This window comes from Cherax quadricarinatus, chromosome 75 (genome assembly GCF_038502225.1).
Source record: "Cherax quadricarinatus isolate ZL_2023a chromosome 75, ASM3850222v1, whole genome shotgun sequence".
In the NCBI taxonomy this organism is placed as follows: Eukaryota; Metazoa; Arthropoda; class Malacostraca; order Decapoda; family Parastacidae; genus Cherax; species Cherax quadricarinatus.
This window is the reverse complement of record NC_091366.1, coordinates 1,539,769-1,555,538: the sequence shown is the minus strand read 5'-3', so window position 1 is coordinate 1,555,538 and position 15,770 is coordinate 1,539,769. Positions and strand designations below refer to the sequence as shown.

The window sequence follows — 15,770 nt, the reverse complement described above, 5'->3', positions numbered from 1 at the left end:
TCAAAAAATGTTTTTGTGAAAACAATGATTCAATTATATTCCTGTCAACAATGGATAAAGGTTCAAAGTGGTTGTAAAAATTATGATGTGGGAGTACATAAGTGAGTATGTGTGTACTGAGTATTTAGCGTTTAGTCTAAGGTGATTAAGTGGCTTTTGAGAAGAGTCTTAAATTGATTTTCAGACTTTAGTATCTTCTGGTAATGAATTCCATATTTTGGGGCCCTTTATGTGCATAGAGTTTTTACACAGTGTGATATGGACACGAGGTATATCAAAAAGAGATCTTTGTCTTGTGTTATGGTCATGTGTCCTGTTTAGGTTGGTGAGGAGAAGTTTGAGTGGAGGGTTTATATTTGTGTGTATTGTTCTGTGTATGTAGTAGGCACATGAATAAGTATGGATGTTCTTAATGGTGAGCAGATTCAGACTTTTGAAAATTGGTGGAGTATGCTGGTGAGTGGGAATTTGTTATCATTCTGACTGCTGCCTTTTGCTGGGTTATTAGAGGTCTTAGGTGATTGAATGTTGTTGATCCCCATGCACAAATTCCGTAGGTGAGGTAAGGTTATATGAGTGAATGGTACAGTGCCAGGAGAGCTGATTGTGGAATGTAGTACCTTATCTTTGATAGTACAGTGGACCCCTGCATAACGATTACCTCCGAATGTGACCAATTATGTAAGTGTATTTATGTAAGTGCGTTTGTACGTGTATGTTTGGGGGTCTGAAATGGAATAATCTACTTCACAATATTTCTTATGGGAACAAATTCAGTCAGTACTGGCACCTGAACATACTCATGGAGTGAAAAAATATCGTTAACCGGGGGTCCACTGTATACCTAAGACCACGTCGGTAAATGAATTTGTTGCTAAGTGAGGAGCATACTATAATGGTAGTGGGTTTGTGTCAGTCATCTTTGATATTGTTGTAATGTCACCTTTGCACCATTTATAACATTTCTGGTATATTTTTAAATGTTTATACAGTGGAGTACTGTATATTGTAATAAACAGAATGGAGAAAAATCAGCTCTATTATACATTATTTAGGTATGCATGCTGCTCAGAGAGCCCGTCATAAGTACGAGTTGTCAGTAAACGAGTACATTGCTAAGTGAGGAAAGGCTGTATTTCATATCTCTCAATCTCCTGCATTTATGTAACTGTGTGGCTGGTAACTGATTTTCACTTTAGCAGGATTGCTGTTTTTTTTTCCTGTTTCACTGTTGAATAAGATGGCAGGTAACTCTTAAAAAAATTCTTAAAAAATCTCTTAATCACATTCAGAGTACACTTATCTTTACTGTCCTGTATTTCTGAGTCCACTAATATTTCCTATCCAATTTAGGTCTGGCCTAGATATTATTATTATTATTATTATTACAGTGGACCCTCGACCAACGATATTAATCCATTCCTGAGAGCTCATCGTTAATCGAAATTATCGTTAGTCGAGTTAATTTTCCCCATAAGAAATAATGGAAATCAAATTAATCCATGATACAATGTCTGTAGAGATGTGTGATATTTAGTAATACATGCAGAAGGTCCATAGTTGTGTGGAACATTTTGGGCAAACTTAGTCTAACTGAAGATTTCGATGTCAGTATCGAATTAGTTCCTTATATACAAGGACATTAAGAGCTCATACACAGGAAAATTACAAATTACAGTTTTTTTTTTAACTGTAGTGTAGGCACACTACAGTTTTTTGGGTTATCCCAGGTTCTCTACACATATGCTGCTATGTATGATAATCTATGTAACTGTATTTGTGTATACCTGAATAAACTTACTTACTTAAACCTCTAGCAAGACAGAGACGGAGTGAATGATGATGAAGGTGTTTCTTCTTTTTTGGGTCACCCTGCCTTGGTGGGAAATGGCCAATGTGTTGATAAAAAAAGAAGAACACACAAGCAGTCAATTATTACTTAAGGTTGGATTGTGATTACAAGCAATAGAGTCCTGGAAAACTTGTAATTCCTTAAGAAGTATTCACATTTTATTAGTCTTTTGATTACATCATACAAACATATCTAAATAGCTTTAGAAGCTATGTCCAATAATATGACACTTTGGTATTAATTTCATTTTAGGAGATTGAGAGTATTTAAATAAAAAGCTTCAGTAAATAGTCAGTAACTGAGAATGAACAAATACCCAAGAACTTGCCATTCCTGGAACAGTTAACATATATAATCAGGCCATTTCCCACCATCCCTCTTGCCAGAGGGATGCTTTACACTACAGTTATAAAACTGCAACATTAACACCCCTCCTTCAGAGTGTAGACACTGTACTTCCCATCTCCAGGGCTCAAGTCTGGCCTGCCGGTTTCCCTGAATCCCTTCATAAATGTTACCTTGGTTACACTCCAACAGCACATCAAGTCCTAAAATCCATTTCTCTCCATTCACTCCTGTCTAATATGCTCACGCACACTTGCTGGAAGTCCAAGCCCCTCGCACACAAAACCTCCTTTACCCCCCTCCCTCCAACCTCTCCTAGGCTGATCCCTACCCCACCTTCCCTCCACTACAGATCTGTATACTCTGGAAGTCATTCTATTTTGTTCCATCCTTTCTACATGTCCAAACCATCTCAATAACTGCTCCTCAGCCCTCTGGATAATTTATTTTTTTTATTTATTTATAATTTGAGCACACTTACAGAGGTACAAAAAAAATACAGATAAGAGCAGCATGCCAAAGCCACTTATACTATGCATAGCATTACGGGCTGGCTTAAAATTAACTTAAGATTAACTAAGCAATGATGAAATCAGTGAAAAACATTAATGTAAACTGATTACTATAAAGCACAAGTGAGTATTACAAAGACAGGTCATATGGTTGCATGCATTGTTATAAATTCAGTAGAATGGAGTATTCTGTTAGGTAGTGTATTTAAAAAATAATAAAGTTAGATTGGGTTTTAGGTTTAACATTTATGTGATATAATTGTGAGAAACATTTAAGATATACAATTTATAAGGTTCAGTTATTCAGTATTTATTTGGTTTTGGGTGAGTAAGTGATCTTTGAGAAGAGACTTGAATTTATAAACAGGTAGTGTTTCTTTTATATTTACAGGTAATGAATTCCAGATTTTAGGGCCTTTTATGTGCATTGAGTTTTTGCATAGCGTGAGATGGACACGAGGAATATCAAAGAGTGATCTGTGCCTTGTGTTATGGTCATGTGTTCTGTTGAGGTTGGCAAGGAGATGTTTGAGGGGAGGGTTAATATCAGAGTTGAGTGTTCTATGTATGTAATAGGTGCAGTAATAAGTATGGATGTTTTGTATGGTGAGTAGGTTGAGTGTATTGAATATTGGTGGAGTGTGCTGCCTGTAGTGAGAATTTGTTATCATCCCACACCTCCTCCTAATCTCCAAACTATGGATTCTCTGCATTATATTCACACCACACATTGCCCTCAGACATGACATCTCCACTGCCTCCAGCCTTCTCTTTGTTGCAACATTCACAACCCATGCCTCCCACCCATACAAGAGTGTTGATATAACTATACTCTCATGCATTCCCCTCGGCTTTAATGGATAAAGTTCTTTGTCTCCACAGACTCCTCAGTGCACCACTCGCCTTTTTCCCCTCGTCAATTCTATGATTCACCTCATCCTTCATAAACCCATCTGCTGACACATTCACTCCCAGATATCTGAACACATTCACCTCCTCCATACTCTCTCCCTCCAATCTGATATCCAATATTCCGTTACCTAATTTTTTTATCCTCATCACCTTACTCTTTCCTATATTCACTTTTAACTTCCTTCTTTTACATACCCTACCAAACTCATCAACCAACTTCTGCAACTTCTCTTCAGAATCTCCCAAAAGCACAGTGTCATCAGCAAAAGAGCAACTGTGACAGCTCCCACTTTGTGTTAGATTCTTTATCTTCTAACCCCACTCCTCTTGCCAAAACCCGAGCATTCACTTCCCTTACTACTCCATCTATAAATATATTGAACAACCATGGTGACATCACACATCCCTGTATAAGGCCTACTTTTACTGGGAAATAATCCCCCTCTCACTTACATACTCTACTCTGAGCCTCACTATCCTCATAAAAACTTGTCACTGCCTTCAATAACCTACCCCCTATTCTATACATTTGCAACATCTGCCACATTACCTCCCTATCCACCCTATCATATGCCTTTTCCAAATCCATAAATTCCACAAAAACCTCTTTACCCTTATCCAAATACTGTTCAACTATGTGTTTCACTGCAAACACTTGGTCTACACACCCCCCCTACCTTTCCTAAAGCCTCCTTGTTCATCTGCTATCCTGCTCTCTGTCTTACTCATAATTCTACCAATAATAACTCTACCATACACTTTACCAGGTATACTCAACAGACTTATTCCCCTATAATTTTTACACTCTCTTTTGTCCCCTTTGCCTTTATACAAAGGAACTATGCATGCTCTCTGCCAATCCCTAGGTACCTTACCCTCTTCCATACATTTATTAAATAAAAATACTAACCTCTCCAAAACTATATCCCCACCTGCTTTTATCATTTCTATCTTTATCCCATCAATCCCAGCTGCTTTACCTCCTTTCATTCTGCTCACTGCCCCACACACTTCCCCCACACTCACAACTGGCTCTTCCTCACTCCTATAATATGTTATTCCTCCTTGCCCTATACACGAAATCACAGCTTCCCTATCTTCATCAACATTTAACAATTTCTCAAAATATTCCCTCCATCTTCCCAATACCTCTAACTCTCCATTTACTAACTCTTCTCTCATATGTTTAGCTAACAAATCCATTCTTTCTCTAGGCTTTCTGAACTTATTAATCTCACTCCAAAACTTTTTCTTATTTTTAACAAAATTTGTTGATAACGTCTCACCCACTCTCTCATTTGCTCTCTTTTTGCATCTGTCTACGAATATTTTTGACTGATACTGGTGCATTTTCTTTTTATAACTTGCTCTTTGCTCTTATATTTGTAGTTTCCAGATTACATGAAAGCCGTTTTTTATTAATTTTGAGTACTAAATGCAATATGCCCATTCATTCCATTCACTATACATTAGCATTTAAAAACCATGAAATTGTGAAAAATTCATTACTGTAGAATAAAATAACTTCACTTGAAGCATTGAGGAATGCTAACATTTTGTCTGTTGTAATTTTGACTCTTCCCATTACAGGCCCTATTGGCACAGTACCTCTGAATTTCGGGAATGCTTGGATCACGGTGTCAGAGGGAGGTGATCCATTATGGCCAGACATACAGTTGTTTTTTAACAGTATAACTATAGCACGTGACTTGGGTGCTGTGAATCCTGCCTTGTATGGTTTGGAAAAACCGGTTAGTACACTGCTAGTTCTCAGTGTACTACGTTACTACTTACTTTGAATCCTGGTATATTATTGTCCTTTATTTAAATACATAAATGCCAAATGACCATGCATGTCGTAAGAGGCTACTAAAATGCCGGGAGCAAGTGGCTAGTAACCCCTTCTCCTGTATACATTACTAAAATTAAAAAGACGAACTTTTGTTTTTCTTTTGGGTCACCCTGCCTTGGTGGGATATGGCCAGTTTGTTGAAAGAAGAAAGAAATACCAAATGAATAAATAATTTCATGCTTGGAAATTAGACAAATGTACAACATCTGGGTATCTTTATTGTAGATTCTGATTGAAGATTCTGAAGAATCTTCAAGACTATGGTGCTCTTCACCAACTCCAAGGATGAGGGACTGATTACCTCATCTTTTGTATATAGTTCTACTATATACAAAAATTTGTATTAATAAAGCCACTGGATGGTAAAACATCTACAATGCAGATGCCCAGATGTTGCACATGTGTCTAATTTCCATCTTGTCAGTATTGTATACCATACATGTACAGTTTTATGCTTATTAAGAAACATTTAAATGCAACTCAAAATCAACTGCAAACAAATCACCTGCCATGGATTCAAGTCTCACTCATTCTGTGATTTATAAATGTGACACTGTAATTTATACATACAGTGGTACCCTGAGTTTTGTGCAGCAACCAACTCGAACAATTATGTAAGTGTATTATTGTAAGTGTATTATTGTAAGTGCTTTTGTAAGTGTATTTTTTGGGGTCTGAAATGGACTAATGAAATTTACATTATTCTTTATGGGAACAAATTCGTTCGGTAACAGCACTCGAACAGTCTTCTGGAACGAATTATGGCTGAAACTTGGGGTACCACTGTATATGTATCTTGTTCTAAGCATAAGGAAAGTTTTTTTTATGATCAATAGTATGGAAAAATGAAACTTCTGAGTCTTTCAAATGTTCTGAATTTTCAGCCTTGCTATGTTATAAACCACACAAGTGTTGTAGCTCTAACCTGCAACATTGTAATAACACGATTGTAAACAACTCACAGAATGATACATAAATAACTTGCATGTGGGAGAAAAATGTAAAATGTACGTACAGTGTGTTGGTCAGAGAGCTGGTCGAAAGCCCGAGCAGTTGTTAAACAGGTAGGTCGTTAAGTGAGAAGTACCTGTACTTAAAGACCACTTAACTCTAGACAGGTTAAGAGTGGTAAAATTTAATCATTCATTATTTTACCTTATTACTACTGTGAGGTAGCCAAAAAAGTTTTATAGTTAGATAAGATACGATAAGATTTCGTTCGGATTTTTAACCCCGGAGGGTTAGCCACCCAGGATAACCCAAGAAAGTCAGTGCGTCATCGAGGACTGTCTAACTTATTTCCATTGGGGTCCTTAATCTTGTCCCCCAGGATGTGACCCACACTAGTCGACTAACACCCAGGTACCTATTTGCTGCTAGGTGAACAGGACAACAAGTGTAAGGAAACGTGTCGAAATGTTTCCACCCGCCGGGAATCGAACCCGGGCCCTCCGTGTGTGAAGCGGGAGCTTTATCCACCAGGCCATACATAACTAATAACAGTATTACAAGTAGTGTAATTTATAATGATACAACAATACAATTGTAAGTTTTTTTTTTTTTCAACAAGTCAGCCATCTCCCACCGAGGCAGGGTATGTATTAATATTTTAATAGATTAGAGATCATAAAATATTTGGGAGAGTTGCTTCAAGCTGGTTAGATGATTTAGCATAGTTTTGATATGGTTAATTATGTATGTACATGAAGTTTTCATTAAAATATCACAGGTCATTAATTATGTCCTGAGTACAAACATTATTTTCTTTTTTCTGCAGATGTTTCAAGAGTACTTTAGTGAGATATATGGAAGAGAAGGGTTCACAATCCGACCCATCCTGGTGCGACCAAAGAGTCGAGGAACGATCACCCTCAGGTCTACGGACGTACATGAACAACCAAACATTGATCCTCAACTTCTGTCACATCCAGATGATGTCACAACTCTTGTCAAGGGTGAGACAAATGCTTTTATAACACTACAACAGTTTCTGACTCAGGAAATCATAATGACATGATTGTAAACAAACCACGGAACAGTTGGTGTTCAGACCCCCCACCAGTTCAGTGTTTTTAATTTTTTTTAGAACAATTTCTATAATGGATGAACAGGCAGCTGCATATTATGAGCAAGGGGTTTTTCAGTGGTTGTTCTACACAGTAATACATGTATACATAAATGATTATAATTGTAACCTTAATTTTTAAAGGGGTGGAGTGGTAAGCCAGTGGAAGGCCTCAGTCAGATGACCAAAAGCTCCAGCTGTGGCTCATCATATAACTAAGACCCGCATCAGGAAACACTTGTCCTCTTTCCTGACAAACCTTACCTAACCTATCCTACAGTACATTTATATGTGGACACAGAGTGTCTGTAGTTATGCAGAGCATTTCGGGCAATATCTTGTGATGCTCTAGTAAACAGACATTTTTGAGACTGGAAGCTTTATCCTAGGTAATTTACACTATGTATGATAATTGTACTTATGTGTATCTGTGCCTAAATAAACATAATAACTCTTATAACTATGTCACTAAAGTTTATTCTTCTTTTGAAGGCATAAAGCTTTCTTTGGCACTGGGCAACACCTCACTCTTCGTCAACAGTTATGGAGCCCAGTTCTATGATAAGGTAAATAGAAATATCTATGCTATTATGATTTAAACTTAAGACTTTCTTGACCATAAAAATTTAAACAAATTCTACACAATGCTTTTTTAAAATTTAGAGAGAATAAGTTTTCTGATATAAAAATTTACAGTATAATGAATATTAACTCATATAGAAGATAATCTGGTAACCAGGGTTACTGCTAATCTATGGCAAGAGTATTTATCATTTCCCTTTTCTCTCCAGCCTCTTCCTCAGTGTGCTCATACAGTATTCGGTTCTGATGCCTACTGGGTTTGTTATGTACGTCACATGTCCACTACCTTCTATCATCTTGCTGGCAGCTGTAAGATGGCACCAGCCTCCGATCCTTATGGTGTGGTGGATCATAGACTGAGGTAAGTTCACTTCTGTATAACAATATATAGCACTGGGGTCCTTTGATCCTTGTCCCCAGGATGTGACCCACAATGTATAGCTAACACTCAGGTACCTACTGAGTGCTAGGTGAACAGGGGCAACAGGTGTATGGAAACATGCTCAACATTTCCATTTGTGCCATGATCAAACTTGGGTCCTTCAGATGAGAGCCAAAAGTACTCCACTTGTGCCATGATGAAACCTGAGTCCTTCAGATGAGAGCCAAAAGTACTCCACTTGTTCCATGATCAAACCTGAGTCCTTCAGATGAGAGCCAAAAGTACTCCACTTGTTCCATGATCAAACCTGAGTCCTTCAGATGAGAGCCAAAAGTACTCCACTTGTTCCATGATCAAACCTGAGTCCTTCAGATGAGAGCCAAAAGTACTCCACTTGTTCCATGATCAAACCTGAGTCCTTCAGATGAGAGCCAAAAGTACTCTACTAGAGCCAAGAGCTCCAGTTTCAGATCTTATACCCTTTTTTTCTCTTCTTCATTGAGTATTCTTATTATTTTCCCATCATCTGCAAAGATACATAAGAGTTATTTTTATTATCAGATCACTAATATACAGTAGACCATCGTTTAACATGGTTTTGTTTGGCATGTTTTGGTTATAGCACTATTGAAGAATTGCGGCATATTTTTGTATAACACTTTGTAAAATTAACTTAATACGGTTCAGTTTGCGGGAGCGGGGAAAAATTTGTAGTGCACGTCGCCCATGGGATACATTCTGCTGGCTATGGGTTAGACCACTGAGTCAATGGGGGAAACCTGCCGCCATCCCCCGCCACCCTCCGCCACCTCCACAATCCTCCACCACTCCCATTACGTACCTCTGTAATCTGTAAATTCCTTGATGCTGGTGAGGGGCTCTTGATCTAGGGAATTGGATTTGTGCTCTGGTTCCCTGAATTGAGCCTGAATACCTTCTATCCCCCTCACATGCGCTGTATAATCCTACGGGTTTAGCGCTCCCCTATGATTATAATAATAATAATGTAATCTGTAAATACCTTTGTAACTTGTCATGATTGTGACCAGACCTACCTGGAGTTCATTACCTTTGTAAATTGTGAGTTCATTACCTCTGTAACTTGCTCAGCTATCAAAACTTTGGATTCCAGTCCCTGGACCAATTATGTACCTCTGTAATCTTTTGACTATCACTCACAGGATGGGTATGGGGTGCATAATAAACATATTAAACTAACTCCCACCACCCTTGTTCCAGTCTTTGGTTCATATGCGTGTGGAACAATCCTCTGTTAGGAGCTAGCTGTGTTCATTTTTGTTTGTGGATTGTGTTTAGATCTTTTAATTGCCATATCTTAAATCGGCCAAGAAATCATGGCACCCAGTAGGCATAAAAGTGTTGCTGAAAGTGGCAAGAAAAGGTAGAAGCATTTAAGTCTTAGAATTAATGAAGAAAATTGAGATATTAGACAAGAGATAGCCTGTGGCCGTAACGAAGTGCCACTTTGTGCAATTAAAAAGAATGAGGTGAATATGAGTTTGTGTGATGAACAACTGACTGACTTGACAAACTGACTTACTTGACTGACTGACTTACTTGACTGACTGACTTACTTGACTGACTGACTTGATTGACTTGCTTGACTTACTGACTTGACTGACTGATTTATTTTGCTGACTTACCGACTTACTTGGCTGTGCTTTGAAACGGGGTCTGGACCAGCTGATGATGCTTTACCGTCAGCTGTATAATGTACTGCAGGGTAAAAGAACCCAGAGATCCATTACATACTCCAATACAACCATCAACTTTAGTACCAGAACCTCTACCATCCACTTCTTCCGACAACCATCCACTTCAGCCCAGTAGGACCACACCATGCATATGCACTTTCTTCACAGTCATTCACAAACACCATTACCCACAATTTAAGATAAAAAATACGTTGTATTTGTAGTCTTAAGCAGTAATATATCATGACAATTTAGTACAGTTACATATTCACTTTCATTTTTGTAAGATCTGTTGGTCTACAAAAAAGGAATGCAGAGATAGACAGTATAATAACCTATGTGACATGTCAAGATATCTTATTAATGAAAATAAGATACCAGATATACTAAGCAAATTTCCTAAATTTGCTTGTAACAGATAAGTGAACTATATATTTTTTTTTTTTTTTTTTTTTTTTTTTTTCAACAAGTCGGCCGTCTCTCACCGAGGCAGGGTGACCCAAAAAAAGAAAGAAAATCCCCAAAAAGAAAATACTTTCATCATCATTCAACACTTTCACCACACTCGCACATTATCACTGTTTTTGCAGAGGTGCTCAGAATACAACAGTCTAGAAGCATACACACATAAAGATACACAACATATCCCTCCAAACTGCCAATATCCCAAACCCCTCCTTTAAAGTGCAGGCATTGTACTTCCCATTTCCAGGACTCAAGTCCGACTATATGAAAATAACCGGTTTCCCTGAATCCCTTCACTAAATATTACCCTGCTCACACTCCAACAGATCGTCAGGTCCCAAGTACCATTCGTCTCCATTCACTCCTATCTAACACGCTCACGCACGCTTGTAGATATAAATCCATATGTATTCCTGTTAACCCTTTGGGGCCTAGTTCCTAGGCCTTTTGTGTATACATATACTCTTGTGCTACCGTCCACAGGATGGATATGGGGTGCACAATAAACTAGCCACTTCAGTGGCAAAATCTAATCTTCAGGTATACACAAATACAGTTACATAGATTATTATACATAGCAGCATATGTGAAGAGAACCTGGGATAACCCAAAAAAAAGTCAGTGACTTATTTCCATTGGGGTCCTTTTATTTCAATAGGGAATGTAACTACTGTGTTAAACGACGGTCTACTGTACACTAAAAACAATGTTGGTACCAACACTGATCCCTATGGAACTCCACCAGTTCAACATTACCATCTTGATGTTTTATCCTTTAGTGAGTCCTAGCTTTTTAATCTTCATGTATGCAGTCTTATATTAATGCTTAAAACAAGCAAGTTCATTGTTGTAATCAATAAAATTCAGCCAGAACATAAAATTATTTATTGTATAATGATCAATAATACTCATTCACTTTTTTTTTTTTTTTTTGGTCATCTGACTCAGTGGGAGATGACCATTGTGTTAAAATACATAATAATATTAACTAAATGTAAGCTGATTAAGCAAGATTAGAATAAAAATTACAAATTTATTTATAATCTTATTCACAAAAATTGATCTGTCAAGATAATAGAGGACAGTTTGAGTTGTTTGACTGACTCTGTCTTCAAAGTACAGCAGTAATAGACTTCTTTATAATGTATTTGTAGTTTTACTGGGCCAGAATCGTGAACTATTTCTTGTATTATATAACTCTAGGCTTTTGGCTTAAAAATATGAGCCAGAAAATAACTACCATTAATTCTGCACTTATTTTTGGCAGGGTCCGGGGACTGAAAGGATTCCGAGTGGTGGATGCCTCTATTATGCCTTTTGTCACCAATGGTAATACTAATGCCCCCACTATTATGATTGCTGAAAAGGCCAGTGACATGATCAAGGAAGAGTGGAAGATATTGGAAGGGCATATATAACACCAGAACTGAGAGCCAAAATTTTTATGAAGATAAAACTATCATGCTAATCAAGAATTGCAGGAAAATTCAAGCATACCCAAGTTTATCAAGCAATTCTATAAGAACCATTGTGTTTTAATCTCATCAATCAGAACCACTAAAGAAGCCTCACCTACTGAACATAAGAATGGAGGAGCACTGCAGCAGGCCTACTGGCCCATACAATGTATGACTCACGAAATCGTAATGACATGAGTGCAAACGAACCATACCACAGGTGGGGTTAGAACCATACAAAGCATGTTCTTACTGAAACCACGTATTCTCACCCACGTATTGATGCATGGAGTTTTACGACTCGTGCCATGGATTCAAACCCCAACCAGTCTGGGGTTCGATTGCAGTTGTGTTATTATGATTTCATGAGTTAAAAATAATAATGAAAGTAAAAACTAAACTCAAAAGTCATACAGCAGAGAATTTATAATTTTATTATAATTTATTTCTGCTTTCTTTGCCTCTTTTTTTGAGATATTCTATATGTTTTTAACAAAATTTTTATAAATGATTTCATATACATATTTACTACTAACAAGTTAAAATAAAAAACAACCTTTATTGAAAATATTTTAATATCCTAAGTGTATATAAAATATCAAAATGGCTTACAAGTGTATTGAATACTGTAGGGCCCTACTTATACAGCAGGTTAGGTTCTGGGCTACTGTAGGGCCCCACTTATACAGCAGGTTAGGTTCTGGGCTACTGTAGGGCCCCACTTATACAGCAGGTTAGGTTCTGGGCTACTGTAGGGCCCCACTTATACAGCAGGTTAGGTTCTGGGCTACTGTAGGGCCCCACTTATACAGCAGGTTAGGTTCTGGGCTACTGTAGGGCCCCACTTATACAACAGGTTAGGTTCTGGGCTACTGTAGGGCCCCACTTATACAGCAGGTTAGGTTCTGGGCTACTGTAGGGCCCCACTTATACAGCAGGTTAGGTTCCAGGCTACTATAGGGCCCCACTTATACAGCAGATTAGGTTAAAGGCTAGTGAAGGGGCCCCACTTATACAGCAGGTTAGGTTCCAGGTTACTGATGTCAAGTAAAAATTGCTGTAAAGAGAATCATAGCCATTTTTCACTTTAAAAAAAATAGTCTGATAACATGTTTTCAATATCAACAGAGGTAGGCCTAAAAAATGCATATACAGTATACACATTACTTATCATAAAATATATTCATCCTTACATCCTAGATGCACTAGAAGACAAAAAGAATGCAGATGTAATATATACAGACTTTGCAAAAGCCTTTGACAAGTGTGACCATGGCGTAATAGCGCACAAAATGCGTGCTAAAGGAATAACAGGAAAAGTTGGTGTATGGATCTATAATTTCCTCACAAACAGAACACAAAGAGTAGTAAACAGAGTAAAGTCCGAGGCAGCTACGGTGAAAAGCTCTGTTCCACAAGGCACAGTACTCACTCCCATCTTGTTCCTCATCCTCATATCCGACATAGACAAGGATGTCAGCCACAGCACCGTGTCTTCCTTTGCAGATGACACCCGAATCTGCATGACAGTGTCTTCCATTGCAGACACTGCAAGGCTCCAGGCGGACATCAACCAAATCTTTCAGTGGGCTGCGGAAAACAATATGAAGTTCAACGATGAGAAATTTCAATTACTCAGATATGGTAAACATGAGGAAATTAAATCTTCATCAGAGTACAAAACAAATTCTGGCCACAAAATAGAGCGAAACACCAACGTCAAAGACCTGGGAGTGATTATGTCGGAGGATCTCACCTTCAAGGACCATAACATTGTATCAATCGCATCTGCTAGAAAAACGACAGGATGGATAATGAGAACCTTCAAAACTAGGGAGGCCAAGCCCATGATGACACTCTTCAGGTCACTTGTTCTATCTAGGCTGGAATATTGCTGCACTCTAACAGCACCTTTCAAGGCAGGTGAAATTGCCGACCTAGAAAATGTACAGAGAACTTTCACGGCGCGCATAACGGAGATAAAACACCTCAATTACTGGGAGCGCTTGAGGTTTCTAAACCTGTATTCCCTGGAACGCAGGAGGGAGAGATACATGATTATATACACCTGGAAAATCCTAGAGGGACTAGTACCGAACTTGCACACGAAAATCACTCACTACGAAAGCAAAAGACTTGGCAGACGATGCACCATCCCCCCAATGAAAAGCAGGGGTGTCACTAGCATGTTAAGAGACCATACAATAAGTGTCAGGGGCCCGAGACTGTTCAACTGCCTCCCAGGACACATAAGGGGGATTACCAACAGACCCCTGGCAGTCTTCAAGCTGGCACTGGACAAGCACCTAAAGTCGGTTCCTGAACAGCCGGGCTGTGGCTCGTACGTTGGTTTGCGTGCAGCCAGCAGTAACAGCTTGGTTGATCAGGCTTTGATCCACCAGGAGGCCTGGTCACAGACCGGGCCGTGGGGGCGTTGACCCCTGGAACTCTCTCCAGGTAAACTCCAGCAACAGAGGTAGGCCTAAAAAATGCATATACAGTACACACATTACTTATCATAAAATATATTCATCCTTACAGGGTGGTGAATATACTGTTATGGGGTTATATTACCCAAAATATATTTATGTAACTAAAAGTAACAGTTAAAGACAAATTATTTGAAGAACCTAATTATATTATGTTGCTGAGGGACACAACTGCCATCATTCTGTCATGAGAATTAATCATTTTTATGTAGAGAGGCCAGATGAGTCAACACTTCATTTCAATACACAAATAACCCACACATAGGAGAGAGGAGCTTACGATGACGTTTCGGTCCGACACCGAAATGTTGTCGTAAGCTCCTCTCTCATATGTGCAGGTTATTCATGTATCATTCCAGTCATGGTATTGTGACTGTTATTTACTGTATGGTGGCCAGGTGGCTAAAGCTCCCGCTTCACACACGGAGGACCCGGGTTCGATTCCCGGCGGGTGGAAACATTTCGACACTGGACAAGCACCTAAAGTCAGGTCCTGATCAGCCGGGCTGTGGCTTGTATGTTGGTTTGCGTGCAGCCAGCAGCAACAGCCTGGTTGATCAGGCGCTGATCCACCAGGAGGCCTGGTCACAGACCAGGCCGCGGGGGCGTTGACCCCCGGAACTCTCTCCAGGTAAACTCCAGGTAAACCTGTTGTCCTGTTCACCTAGCAGCAAGTAGGTACCTGGTTGTTAGTCGACTGGTGTGGGTCGCATCCTGGGGGACAAGATTAAGGACCACAATGGAAATAAGTTAGACAGTCCTCGATGACGCACTGACTTTCTTGGGTTATCCTGGGTGGCTAACCCTCCGGGGTTAAAAATCCGAACGAAATCTTATCTTATCTTATCATACCTTTCAGTATAAAACAGGTTCTGTTGTAAATCAAAACACAAAATAAGTATTTTATAAAGACTGACTTGACTGACTGAAATTGTAATGACACGATTGCAAACAAACCATACCACGGGCGGGATTTGAACCCGCGACAGTCTGGAGTTTTGAGACTCTGACCGCGGGTCCCCTCAAGGAAGGTTCCTTGATGAAAATAAATGGTATGAAATACCGACACACTGGAAAAATAAACACATATGCAGTTTAATCTGATCCTTTATTGACAACGTTTCGCCCACACAGTGGGCTTT

At 38.9% G+C, this 15,770-nt stretch overlaps 1 protein-coding gene across 6 annotated transcripts in view; it reads left to right on the top strand.

The window, feature by feature from the left end:
• LOC128691878 (glucose dehydrogenase [FAD, quinone]) overlaps positions 1-12,925 on the top strand; it is a 55,230-nt gene extending 42,305 nt beyond the window's left edge. For 5 of the 6 annotated variants that reach the window (XM_070100879.1, XM_053780839.2, XM_053780838.2 and 2 more), the window contains exons 8-12: positions 5,212-5,372; positions 7,251-7,428; positions 8,031-8,104; positions 8,330-8,481; positions 11,950-12,746. In XM_070100879.1, the coding sequence (XP_069956980.1) occupies positions 5,212-5,372; positions 7,251-7,428; positions 8,031-8,104; positions 8,330-8,481; positions 11,950-12,100 (716 nt within the window). In that variant the 3' untranslated portion in view covers positions 12,101-12,746. Of the gene's footprint in view, positions 1-5,211; positions 5,373-7,250; positions 7,429-8,030; positions 8,105-8,329; positions 8,482-11,949 lie in introns of all 6 variants that reach the window. The other variant, XM_070100878.1, reaches the window with a different exon arrangement.
• Positions 12,926-15,770: the final 2,845 nt, after the last annotated feature.